The following is a 13,877-nucleotide window of genomic DNA, read 5'->3' as shown; positions in this document are numbered from 1 at the left end:
ACTTGCCCTTTAAGTCACCTTACATTATAAATTTTATTTTAAAATAAAAAAAAAAAAACCGATATGGGGACAAGTTAAACTGTCCTTCCGATACCTTTACTACGTATTAAACCCATATCCCTTGTCATTACAGGATATTACCTAGTAAGTAAGGCATACAGAACGGGCGTGGGGACGCCATCTTCTGAAGTGGTTAGAAGTTAAAAACCGAGATTTCTTGCAACCCCCCCCCTCATCCCCCCTGAAGCCTTAGGCAAGTTTTACCTTTGCCTTTAGCCTTATCCTTAACGCTAGCAGGTTCGAATGCTTTAAAGTTTTGAAGAGAAAAATCAATAGGATTTTAAAAGTACTCGTGCATCGAGAAAGAGGAGAGAAGAGCCTTGGCTGTGCACTGCTTGCAAGCCTTGGGCCTTAAGGCTATCAGGTTTTGCCTGCATGGTAAGGTTAGAGCTAGCTGACCTAGGTTAGGTATATAACCAGAAGTAAGATGAGACTAGAAGTAAAGAGCTCTAGCATTGGTAATAAATCCTGGCACTATTGAACAAATTTGAGGATTTATTTTTATGCCGCTTCCATCGCGCCTACACTAGAGAGAAAAAAATTGGTCGAGTTCCAAAATATTTCCTACCCCCTTTCCCTCAACGTAAAACCGCGGAACACGGACGCGGGTGCTTGAATCTAGTTCGGCCGTCACCGCCGCGAGCGTCTCACGTTTTGCAGGGGTAAATTCAGAAACCGCTACCGGCCAACCGTTGGTGGGTTATCAAGAATATTCACTTTCGCCAAGTGAAGAATTTGGTTAGCTCAGTACTTCTAGTCTCATCTTACTTCTGATATAACTCGCGGAGCCTTTTATTTCATTATTAAATAATTCATAATATTGATGTTATTCTGGAGATGAACAGAATTGAATCAGACTTTGTGAAGTTGAAGTTTCGTCTTTTAAATAATTAAGTAGGAACGTTACAATTGTTTACTTGTTTATTTATTTATTTATTTATTTATTTATTTAGATTTTCCACTGAAAGCAATCTATAGCAAAGACTTGTTAAGCTTCGTTCCACGAATTTTAATATTTTAAAATTATGAATAATTGAATTATTTAAATTGCTATGCTAAAATCTTTAAAATGGAAGGGGACAAATTATAGTTATTTTTTTTTAATTTTAAGGATTCTTCTACTAATTATAAGGCCAATCTACGTAGTGAAATATTAAATGAAATACGCATGAATTATTTCAAAAATTGAAATTAGTTTGATGAGATTTCATACGTAATTTTATATTTGCACTTTCGACCAATCGCGTAACGCCCCAGCTGCCTAAGTTTTTGTTAACAAAAAAAAGGTATTGTTTTACTGATTCTTTTACTAATTTTAAGACCAATCTGCATAGTGAAATATTAAACTAAACACCCCATGAATTCTTATTAAATTTAAATTACTTTCGTGAGATTTCGTGAATAAATTGAAATTTGCACCTCCGACCAATGGCGTAACGCCCCAGCTGCCTTCTTGTTAAAAACAAAACTCCCGTGGCACGCGCTAGGCCTATATATCACGCGCAATTTATATCAAATCTCGCGCCAAATTTCACGCTACATGGAGCATGTCACGTGAATTTTGTTAAAAAGAACGCAGAGGCGTTAAGCGATTGGTTGGAGGGGCAAATTTAAAATTATCTATGAAATCTTAATATCATCAAAACTAATTTGAATTTTAAAATAACTCTGAGATACTTATTTCCTAGATGTTTCATTATGCAGATTAGTTTTATAATTAGTAGAAGAATCGATACACTAAAACCAAAAAGCCTGGATTTTCCTTTACACCCTCTTTTTAAAATAATTCAATTAAGTTTAAAATAAAATACAGTTTAACCTATTTTAAAGTTGAAAATAAGTTTCTTTTTTCAAGCCTACGTTGGAACCACAAACAGCAATTTTCAAAAATATTTCTAACTAGTCTAGAATATTTTACAAGAAAATCCAGACTTAAATATTGGGTGGTCTTTTTGGTAAAAAGTAGAGAGGCTACTTTATCTATATTCGAGGGGTCGGTCAGTTAATCTCAACGTAAACGTGCACAGTGGTTATCTTCTCTATGTCATTACTATTTTTGACTGATAAATAGATATCAAGCAACGTGGTCTGGATTAATCTCGAACTTAGAATATAATAAATATGAGTGTTTAATATTGGATTAATTAGTAACCCTCGCCACAAGGGCAAGGGCAATTCAAAAATTGAATTCAGTAGCTCTTTACGCTCCATCGCACGGAAAAATTTAGTAAAAGGCGAAATTTTTATGCGTGATGTGATGAAGCGAGCTTTTCCCCCCGCTATCCGTATAAATACAAAGATAGCAGGGATAACAATTTAGTGGGAACGGATGGTATTTGAAGAAAAATTGGAACGCCAAAGCGCACCATATATGTTCGCGTTATCTTAATTATTAACGTTTTATAATTAGATAAAACTTAACCGATACTTTTAGTATGTGTAAACAACGTTCATCTATCATACTGTCAAAAAATAATTTGATTATGTATATTTATAACATTGTTATTACAATATTTAGCATTTTTGAAAAACATTTTATTTCCGAATCTTATGTATTTTAGATTAAAATTTATCTCTTATCAAGTTTATATATTTCACATACTCATTTAATGAATTATATTAATTAATATCGGTTTAATATTACTTAAATATTGTTAAAAGAAAAAATAGAACATGCTTGTGCCATGGCAACGTGACGTCATTAAAAAAATATCATAAGTTGCCGAAAATCCTAAATATCATCTATAAAATATAAACCATATTTTTTTCAACACAGTGTCAAGATACATCGTTTACATAACGGCATAGCTCAAAACAAGCAGTATATGGTATCTCTCAAAGCAGACACCCCGTTAGAGAAAACAAGTTGGGAAACCAAAATAAACCTCTCCGAGCCGAGACGAATTTACCTTCTAAACACAGGTGCACCAGCCAATGAGAAAAACCGGAAATACATAGTTCAAATTGGCGAAATATTGCCAAGGTCTTTAGCAAAGGCTTAAGCGTTCAACAATTTCCTTTGTATCCTCATTAATTCTAATGAGGACCTAAAATGTATCACTGAAGGGTGTATTTAACTTTCGGCTCACTCTGAGCCGTTAACACCTCCTATAAGAGGAGGCGAAACAAGGTCATTTCTAGTTTAAATCTAGGGTATCTTATTTCACAGACCCAATCGTTTCAACATTTGTGCATAGATGAAGAATTATCATCCACATTATCTAATGAATTTCAAAAATGCGTTTACACTATATATAAATGTAGTAAAGCAGAATTAAAGAGTAAACACCAAATTTGAAATGTTAATATCAAAAGATGTTCTTCGAATATTCAGATGAAACAGAGCTTTATAGCTACACAACTACTTAAAGAATCGTAATGCCGAAAAATATTTAAAATATTTCCATTTAATATTCTGCAAAAAGGAAATGTTATCGTTTTGTAAGAGATCTTATCATCCTACTCGCTTTATATTAACTTTGATATGCGTGTAGTGTTTCGATTCAGATGCAATCTTCATTACTCGTTCTATATTAACTCTCACTTGTGTCAGTACATAGAAATAAGTTTATCTTAAATAATTAATTAAATATAAATGATATTATTTATTTTAATCGCCAGTAAATAACTTTAAAAATAGTTAAATCGTTTAAAATAAAGTTGTTCCTATTATCTTTCGAAACTTTGCTAATATTGACGTTTAAAGTGAAGGGTACCACTCTTGCCCGCTTTCTTCAAATTTTGGGGTATATATACGATCCGTTTCCATTATAATAATAGATAAAAACGCATTCGCGTGAACCGATGGTGGAAGCCCTGCCATTGGGAGGCTAGACGTTTCTCGTAACCCTAGCCGATCGCCGCGTATATCTTAAAACCTAACGATGGAGAAGAAGCCGGAATGAACAAAGACCTGAAGATGGTGGTGCATAGAAGCTGGTGTCAATGTGGGATTGACGAAGAACAGAAGATAGTGGTGCTTACGAGCCAGAAAGTACAGGCTAGTGTCAATGTGGGATTGACGAAGAACAGAAGATGGCGGTGCTTACGAGTCAGCAAGTACAGGCAAGTGTCCATGTGGGATGGACAAAGACTAGCAGATTGTGGTCCTTAGAAGCCAGATAGTAAAGACGTGTTGGCAGATGAATGGCCAAATTTCCGTGAACCGCGAACGCGTTCCGGAAATCGGGTATTTGTTTGCTCCGATTTGTAAACTGCGAACGCGGTCACGTGAGGTCTGACAGACAGACAGACAGACACACAGACAGACAGACACGTCCAGTGCAATACCTCCCTGTGACGTCATCGTCACTCGGAGAGGCAAAAAAATCCGCAACTGAACTTGGCAATAAAATGTCCTACAAGACCTAAATCCCAAATACACGCTAACATGTTAAATTGTGGTTAGTTAAAGGTAAGGCACCTGTTTTCTATTGATTTTCCTTTCCTACACATCACAGGAAGTTAGCTTCTCAGGGGCTAACCGACACGGTTTTAGCTTTACTGACAAGTGACTTTGTATTTTACCTTAATTTTTAATGGGAAAACGCGTTTCAGTTGACAGTAGAAGGGTTACTGACAGGTTAGTAGTGCTGTGCGAGTACTCGATAAGAGATTTTCTGAGACTCGAAAAAGTTTCGAGTATCAAACCAAGGCTCGATAAATTCTCGAACCTGCTTTTGGAAAGCCTTGACATCTGAAAATAGGATGTAGTAGCTATAAAAATCTACAAAAAGGAATTCTTATTGGTTAACAGACGCACATTAGTGCTCATTGGGTAGTTTAGATCAAAATGCCAGTGCAATGTAGTAGGGTAGTAGCTCCTAGTTGGTAAAATAGTGCAAGTAAAAGTAACGAAATACTGTTATAGGCGCGTTTACTACTATTATTTTATTTATTTATTTATTTTTTAAGTTTAGGTTAGAAATTTTCGTTTGGAACTTTGCGCGAAGTATAACAATGGCTACAAGTGACTTCGGTGAGGAATGAGATTCCGAAGAAGATATTAATGGGGAATTAAGTTAGTTAAATTTAAAGGGAAGAAGACTTATACCGTCTGGGAATTGATGGAAGTAGTTGTCGATGATCAAAATTACACCAAATGTCTATTATCAGAGCAATAAATTAACAGAAAGTGTGAAAACACTTGAAAATCAATTCCCAATTACTCGATAAATACTCGAAACAAATTTTCCAACTACTCGATACTCGATTCGAGTACTCGAGACTCGGCTCGATACTCGATAAGGGAAAATTTCAATACTCGAGACTCGACTCGAAACCAAAAATGCAAGACTCACACAGCCCTACAGGTTAGAACGTATTTTTCGCTCTGTTTGTATGGGAGAACTTGTTTAACTTGACAGTAAAATCAATACTATCGTAGACTTAACAGTGCTTTGAGGTTAGGTTGACGGTAATACAGGTTTGGGATATGGTTTTTCAGCGGATTTAACGTGCGTATTAAGGTAAATGTAACTTTTGCTTTTAATTCAGCGATAATGTTTTTCTCTCTGTTTATAAAATGGGTTTTTAGAAGAGTATCATAACAGGGTTGCCAGAAAATGTCTCAAACTGAAATTCGGTAGCTTAGACTTATGCACGGTTTTCCTTGAATATAAGTACGATTTTTTAAGTATGATTAAAATTATTTGTCAATCAATATTAATAGGGATATTTGTTAAGAATATAATAATAAAAAATCTTAATTTCGAAAATAATTATTAATTTTAAAACATTTATTGTAGAAAGTCCAAAGCAGCTGGAACACGTGTTCAAAGTTGATTTCAAATTGAGAAAACCCAATCAAGAATTAAACTCTAATCCCCTGACGTTGTTTTAAATCTTAAATTCCCCTTAATATTTTTTTTTCCCAAAAATTAATAACCTTTTCATTGACCCTTTGGTAACCCACGCGCAAAACAATAATTGCCATGTTCTAGCAGCACTGTTTCCAAACTTAAAGTTAAGAGTTGCGTGACAAAATTTTAAAAATAGACCCTCAAAATCTTATATTTAAATGAACATATAGTTGCCAGTAAATTGTAAAGTTTTCTTTCAACCCCCGCCCCTTTACATAACTAATATAACGAAGATTAAGATTATTTCGACATAAATACTAAAAGCAGTGTATATTTTCAAGTTTGAAACATACAATTTAAAGATTAATTTCGTACAACTACATGCGTATCGTATCAACACGTGCCAACTGCTAAGCTACAACAGAAAGATAATTCATTATAGCTATTAAAAGCATAGTAGATGATTAAACCTACACAGCTCAAAAATATGATGATGATCATCATCATCATTATAAAAAAAACCCACAACAACTTCTCCACTGAAATAACAGACACTTTAGACTGGCGTGTTCAAAGAGTGAGAGCGTCTTTGGATTAAGAAAAGCAAAGATATTCAAAGAAATAATCTTTCTATTGGCTTGAGTCAGTGTCTATAGAACATCAAGCTGTTTCAAGGCCAAATAATACATGTCACCTCTTTGGTTTCCCTATATAATTACGTTACGGCTTGGCAAGCCGTGCCTACAAGTTCATCATCACAATAGAAGTTCATAACAGGTATGGATTCGCAAAAAAACCTTTTTCGGGCAAAAGTTGCCTCAACGTTGTTAAAATTTAGAACAGCAATGTTTTGTTACAAAAATTATGTACTTGACTATGTTGGGAGTTGAGCGCACTCCTGTAAGCCAAGCTTCTGGGCGTCAAAGTTTTGAGGGAATAAGGGACTTGTCAGCATGCCTACCCTACAGGAACTGACTACCCCGCGTCCGCGGGTGGTGAAATACCCCAAATCCGCCCTCCTTCACCACTCGATTAAACCTCAAGTACTTCACTCGTTACTCTAAAATACCAACTGATTAACATTGGACTTCAATTTTCGTCAAAACGCCTTAAAGGTAATATACCATGATGGTATATTACATTATTTAACGGACGTTTGCCAAACAAAACAAGGTCGAGGGAACCAGTAAAAAAATTATGCCAATTAATGACGTTAAGCAGTAATGCCATCAATAGTAGTAATAGTAATAAATATAGAAAAAAAACTAAAATCAACTGGATTGAGGATGTCGCTACTAAACACAAGGCACCTCATTAACTCTCTGAACTAAACTGCAGATTCTACACCAAAAAACAAAATCAAGCGCGATGGATTCAGTAAAAAAAACTACAATAATTGACATTAACTACCAACGCCATCTGAGTTCAATAGTAAATAAATATAGAAAAAACCTAAAAACAACTGGATTGGAGATGTCACTAACGAAATACAAGGCACCTCATTAACTCTCTGAACTAAACTGCAAATTCTACAATAGCAAATCAGTACCCTTTCAAAAAGTATCTTTAAGTATATTAGGAGTAATTAAACAAACTCCCCTTCCCTTTTTTTATACCTTAAAAAAATATAATATTAACACACATGCTTACTATTTTTCTGGCAATTATAGTCTCAATTTGACAATCCTAGGATTAAATGTGTGTAAATATTTTTTCATCATTGAATTGTTCACTTGAGAGATTAACAAATGATTATAGGCATTCATACGATAATGTTGAACTCTCACACTTTTTAAATCCAACCTTCACGTATGACTGTCTTAGAACATTTTTTTAATCCCTCTCACGCATTCATTGTGAAACTTACATTTTACGTTCATTTAAAATTAATTATAGTTACTCTTAGCTTTTCCCTGTTAAGGTCTATTTTTTGCCAGCCAGGACGCAATCACTAATTATTCTGGGCAAAATTTAAGAATAGCCCCTGCTCTTCCAAACTTAATAAATCATATTTATTCTGAATAGACTTTCTGGTGTCAAAAACAATTTTTCTTGGAAAGTTATGAATCAAACCCTTTAAAATATGCAAATTTCAGCTTTAAACGTAAAAAACAAAATTTTTATTAACTGGAATAAATTTATAATGAATACCATAATTATATAACAACCAGGGAAATTAAGCCCAAACCTCATTCGGACAACTATATTTAGTTTTGGGAGAGAAGAGATGGAAGTACAATACTCCTTTTAAACACGACTGTGTAAGAACGGATACCAAAAATTGTTAATGGGGCAAGATATTGTATTAAGAGGTAGAAATATATGTGGTCAGCATAAATAGCACTGTCATAGACAGTTTACAACAATGGAGAATTCATACCATTTACACCAGAAGGCCGGGCTACCTGGAGGACAGAAAGCCGCTGCTTTTGCGCTCTAGATATCCTGACCTTCTGGTGTAAATAGTTTGAGTCCACCATGAGTGTAAACTATGTATGACTCAATAGGAGTCGGGCAACCCTGACCTAAACTGACAAAGACAGAAGCCAAATGTTCTCGTGTTACCGTTCAATGTCAATAAAAATATTGGGCAAATCTAATTAACACTTTAAAACTACATGCCTTAATATGAAAGCCATAACTGAATGAAACTGGGATTCTCGACTGAAATTCTGATTCTTGACTCCGGCACTTGGTGAATTCGGTATTTGATGGTAACTTTGCCTCTTGACGGTAGCTCTGCTCCTTGTCGGTAATTTCAATCCTTCAGGGGAACTAAGGTACTTGACAGCAACTCCAGTACTAGTCCCAAACTCTGGTTCTTGGCAGTAAATCTGATGCTTGAGCGTTTCTCCTTGGCAGTAAATCTGATGATTGAGCGTTACTCATTGATAGTTCAGGAGAACTAAAGAAATGATGGCTGAAATGAAATGTTTGAATTATATCAATTGCACAATCGTCCTCTTAAAAGTATAAATAATAACATTCAAATTTCTTTATATTGACGCAACAAATATAAAAAAACGTAATAGAAAGAATAACAATTCTTAACAAAAGGGTAACAGTTAGATTGACTCACTCCACAAGACAATTTTAGTTAGTTGAGGTAAATATACTAGTCTCAAAACACTGGCTGTTGATCTTGGCCAGCTCGACCCTTCCAAAGAACCATGTGGATGTGGCATCATGGCGACGACTTGAAGCTTAGGCCTCGGACTTTCAAAAATCTATTGTAATCTTATTGTTCATTCAAGGAAGAAATTAACACTTTAATATCGTTTATAAATATTTAAACTTTTAACTTTTACGAATATTTTAAAAACTATCAATCACAGATTGCAAAAGTTTAATCTCAAAATACATCGCACATGATCGCACATCCACACTCACCAAGAACCGGCAGAAAAATGGGAATTGGATTGGAGCAGTAGGGCTGTTCGATACTACTCGATGCCAACTTGGTATCGAGTACTTCAATCTTTCGATACCGGTATCTAGTACCGTTTCTGAGATCCGATACAGGTATCGAGTATTTTAAAAAAATCCGAAGCATCGAGTACTTTTTTCCCTATCTTCCCCCCCCCCCTGCGATCTAACGATGGTTTCATTTTTATAACTTGTGGCCAATCATTTGCTATATATTTTATCACGTGAATGTTTCCCTCATCGACATAGTCCCAAGAGGGTCCATCGTCCGTTCCTAGAGTTGACTCTTGACTGACGTCACTCGTTCTTGTATTAGCTTGTTCAACATGCGGCACCCGCGTGTTGCATGACGTCACTGTCATCCGATGCGCAATTTGCGAAGTGATTGGCCACCGTGGCCACGGCGCATGCGCTCAGGGGCGGGCCTCCCCTAATTTCTCGCGGATCCGGGTGAAGGTGACGGACTCAGTCAGTCAGTCTGCAGGTATACGCCGTAAATTGCCGCCATTAATTATCTGCGATGATGACTCGATGAGGTTCTTCTCTTCTTCTGTTCTTCATTCAACTTCTTTGTTTAAATTGTCTGTCGCTGTTGTAAGTTTAAACTCCCAAGTGCCAACCCCTAATCGGAATTAAACTTAATAATTTAACAATGTTAAGTGAGTATAACTAAAAATAAGTGACGCGGAAAACCACATTTAATCATAATAGGCTATGGCGGCTAGCTATTATTTTTTAAAAACTTTAAGCCTTTGCGCTTAGCGGGAAAGCGTGACGTCGCGCGGCGGCGTGAGAAGTGAGAACGACTTAACGAAATCAAGCAATAGTAAGCTATGGCGGCTACTCATTTTTTTTATAAACGATAGAGACATTCCGCGTTGGGTTTCGTCCCAGTTCTTCAATTTGTCGATTGTCAGTAATCAATCGTTGGTTTAATTAAAAGTAAGTATTGAAATACTATGTATCAAGCTTGTGAGTTAAATAATTTAATGTTTTGATTTTTATTTTATTTATAATGCAGTTTAGTTACAAATTCTTAGAGCCTGACAATCCTAAGATAACATCGCTATTTTTGCATTGAATTTACGAATATACTAGTGAACTACAATTACTACTTAGTCAAGCGGAGTCAATATTCAAGGTCCTCTTTTGTGTAATGGTATGAAGTGAAATAATTGCAATATTGTGTCCTTTCCGCTGTATGTAATTAGTAACCACTATTTGTTTTCAGTAGTTTAGGCATTCACATACAATGCAGTTTAGTTACAAATTTTTAGAGCCTGACAATCCTAAGATGGCATCACTATTTTTGCATTGAATTTATGAATCTACTAGTTAACTACAATTACTACTTAGTCAAAGGGAGTCAATATTCAAGGTCCTCTTTTGTGTAATGGTATGAAGTGAAATAATTGCAATATTTTGTCCTTACTGCTGTATATAATTAGTAACCAATATTTATTTTCAGTATTTTAGGCATTCACATACAATGCAGTTTAATTACAAATTCTTGGAGCCTGACAATCCTAGGATGCCATCGCTATTTTTGCATTATAATTACTACTTAGTCAAGCGGAGTCAATATTCAATGCTGTCTTTTGTGTAATGGTATGAACTGAAATAATTGCAATATTTTGTCCTTTCCGCTGTATGTAATTACCACTAATTATTTTCAGTAGGCATTCACCATTTTCTTGAATGCAATTTGACCATCTATTATTTGAAGTCCATCCAAAATTCCACTTTTGGTTCATTTACTTTTGGTTCATTTACTTTTGGTTCATTTACTTTTGGTCCATTTATGTACATTTGAAGACTTCTACGTTTACATCTCTAAAGCAAAGAAATATGTGATTATGAAAAGTCCACTTGAAAATCTGTAAGTTCGAAACTTGGATATTGACCAGTATTGAACCTGGGAAAGCTGCAACTGCCCTTGGAAATCTAAAAGTCATCCCACACCTAAATTCCCTTAAAGAAATTCGTTATTTTGTTATTTGAGAAAGTCAATTTTGTTATTTCTAAAATTTATAGTGGAAGTTTTATAGTCCATTTTAGGTTAGATTCATTTTACACTTGTTTCATTGCAAAGACAAGAGTGATGTAGACCCTCTTCATAGTTAATAATGTGGTTGAGAAGTATTTAGTATTTTTATTGTATAACCAACCATAAATTATTGGTATACCAAAATGGCCCCCATTAAGAGAAAAAGTGCAGCATGGGATCATTTCACTAAACGAACTAAAAATATTGCGGCATGTAATTATTGTGACAAACTTATTTCGACATCTGGTAACACGAGTAATTTACTTAAACATTTACGAACTAATCATCATCTAAACGTTGAATCCAAGACAGACCAACCTGACCTTTTAGTACCAAAAGCCCCTACTGCACTTTCAATCGAAAATGAAAACCCCACGATATTATTGGGAACCGCGACTTCAATCGAAAATGAAAACCCTACCGCGACTTCGTTACCAAGTACAAGTACATCTTCAACTGAATCAGTAGCGTTAAAAAATACCTAGCATCCAAGTAGCTTCAGAAACTCACAACCAGCGAACTTTAACCGAAAGTTTTCATAGAGCAGCAGCATTTAATTCGGGAGGCAATAAGAATTTAGAACTCACTGATGCTATTCAGTTCATGGTTGCTCGAGACCTATTGCCCCTTAGTGTGGTTGACGGAGAGGGCTTTCGTTATTTAATGAAAGTTGCAGTCCCCCGTTATAAACTCCCATGTAGGAAAACAGTAACGGCTGGTTTAGATTTAAAATACACAAAATTAGTTGAAACTCTTAAATCTGTAATAAATTCTGTAGAACATGTTTCATTAACTTCCGATATATGGTCGGAAAGTTGTTCTAACACCTCTTTTATTGGGGTTACGGTTCATTACATTTTTGAGGAAGAACATAGATCGCATAATTTGACTGTAGAGGAGTTCCCAGGTAGCCACACTTCGGAGGCCATTGCAACGAAATTATCTGAAATTTTAGCTGATTGGAATATATCAGTTATGAAAGTGGTAGGCTGTGTCACAGACAATGGAGCCAATATTGTTAGGGCAGTAAAAGACACCTTTGGTGAATTTAAACATTTACCGTGTTTTGCTCATACGTTAAATCTGGTGGCCCTAGAATCGTTATCTCTCGACAAACCAAAGACTTTAGTTAAAAAAGTCAAAACCCTTGTACATTTTTTTAAATCTAGTCCTTTAGCTACTTCCCAATTAAATGATGCACAGACCAAAACAGGGAAATCAATTTTAAAACTTATTCAAGAGGTACCAACTCGTTGGAATTCTTGTTATTTAATGATTAAACGTTACGTTGTTGTAGCTTTGTCTAAAAGTAGGCAAGCACCGCCAATAATTTCGGCATCCGAACTTGATGAACTACTAGAACTGAAATCTTTGTTGATACCTTTATTTGAGGTAACAACAGGGACTTCTTCAGAAAAGCATACTACTCTTTCAAAATTAATTCCATTAAGTAGATGTTTAAAAATTTCCATTTCGCAACAAGACTGTAAAACGGAGTGTGGTATTTCATTAAGAGCAAAACTATTGGAACAAATTTCCAAGCGCTTTTGTTTTCTAGAGCAAAATGAACTAATTGCTTGTTCAACAATTCTTGACCCTAGATTTAAGAAAACACATTTTGAGTCGCCATTGGCTTTTTCCAAAATGCTTGGAAAAATTGACAGGAAAATGAAAATTAATACTCTTGTAACTGAAACAGAACAATTAGCTGCACGTAAACCTCCGTCTACTACTGAACCTCAAAGCGTTTGGGGTGTTCATGAAACTTTAATTAAAAGTTCGAAAGTTAATTTAGATCGCTCTTACTCTGATGGTGAAATTGATCCATCATTGAAACAATATTTGAGCCTTCCATTAATAGAAAGAACAGAATGCCCAATTAAGTTTTGGTCTAAGTATGAACTAATATTCCCAGAGTTAGCTGCGGTAGCTTTAAATTATTTAGTAATTCCGGGTACTTCCGTATCAGCTGAACGTTTATTTTCAAGAGCTGGAAATGTTATTTCCGAAAAACGCAAAAGTTTAAGTGGCAAGCATTTGAAAAATCTAACATTCACGTCCCCTACGGCTGCTCCACTAGGGGGCAACGGTGCTCCCGTAGTCTTGTTCGTCGCGGTCTTCGTCCTGTTGTCTAGGACGTATGATGCCCTACCTCGTCCTTGGTATGGGTTTCCGCGGGGATGGCGACCTCGTCCACGGTACCCGTTTGGTTGGGGACCGTGGACTGGTGTTGCCGCGGCTTTCTGGGCTCCGGGGCGATGGTCGAGGGAATATGGATTCCGGCCTGTGGTCCCAGACCACCGTTGCCAGATCGGGAGATAATCCCCGTGACGGGGTTTGGGTTTAATTTGGTGTCGGTTGATATTCATGACTGTTCTATGGAATTGGTATAGAAAAGAATGATGGAAGATCATAGTGTTCAATTGGACTTAAATAGATAAATGGTCTACAATCGCCACGCCCCCTTTTTTCTAATGGTCCAATAAGAACGATGCTTTACTTACGAAGATGGGTTTTTACCAGGAATAGTAAATAGTGGTCGA

At 35.8% G+C, this 13,877-nt stretch overlaps 1 protein-coding gene and 1 non-coding gene across 2 annotated transcripts; one reads left to right on the top strand and one right to left on the bottom strand.

Annotated features, from left to right (window-relative positions):
• Nucleotides 1–2,210: 2,210 nt before the first annotated feature.
• LOC149684096 (U5 spliceosomal RNA) lies at nt 2,211–2,332 on the bottom strand. Its single transcript, XR_016384281.1, has one exon. It is a non-coding gene; the product is annotated as a U5 spliceosomal RNA (small nuclear RNA).
• A 9,145-nt stretch (nt 2,333–11,477) lies between these two features.
• On the top strand, nt 11,478–13,656 carry LOC149684095 (E3 SUMO-protein ligase ZBED1-like). Its single transcript, XM_089871312.1, has 2 exons — nt 11,478–11,772; nt 12,113–13,656. Exons 1-2 carry the CDS (start codon nt 11,478–11,480, stop codon nt 13,654–13,656), a joined length of 1,839 nt encoding a protein of 612 aa, XP_089727438.1.
• Nucleotides 13,657–13,877: the final 221 nt, after the last annotated feature.

This window comes from Phalangium opilio, unplaced genomic scaffold (genome assembly GCF_054372755.1).
Source record: "Phalangium opilio isolate 3A_F unplaced genomic scaffold, DU_Popi_V2 ptg000037l_1, whole genome shotgun sequence".
Taxonomy (NCBI): Eukaryota; Metazoa; Arthropoda; class Arachnida; order Opiliones; family Phalangiidae; genus Phalangium; species Phalangium opilio.
This window is presented reverse-complemented; position numbering and strand designations above follow the sequence as displayed.

Excerpts from the sequence above, each read along its gene's own strand:
- LOC149684095 (XM_089871312.1), top strand. The coding sequence starts at position 11,478 with ATGGCCCCCATTAAGAGAAAAAGTGCAGCATGGGATCATTTCACTAAA. Across the intron at positions 11,773-12,112 it reads TACCGCGACTTCGTTACCAA|AACATGTTTCATTAACTTCC; the intron begins GTACAAGTACAT and ends TAAATTCTGTAG.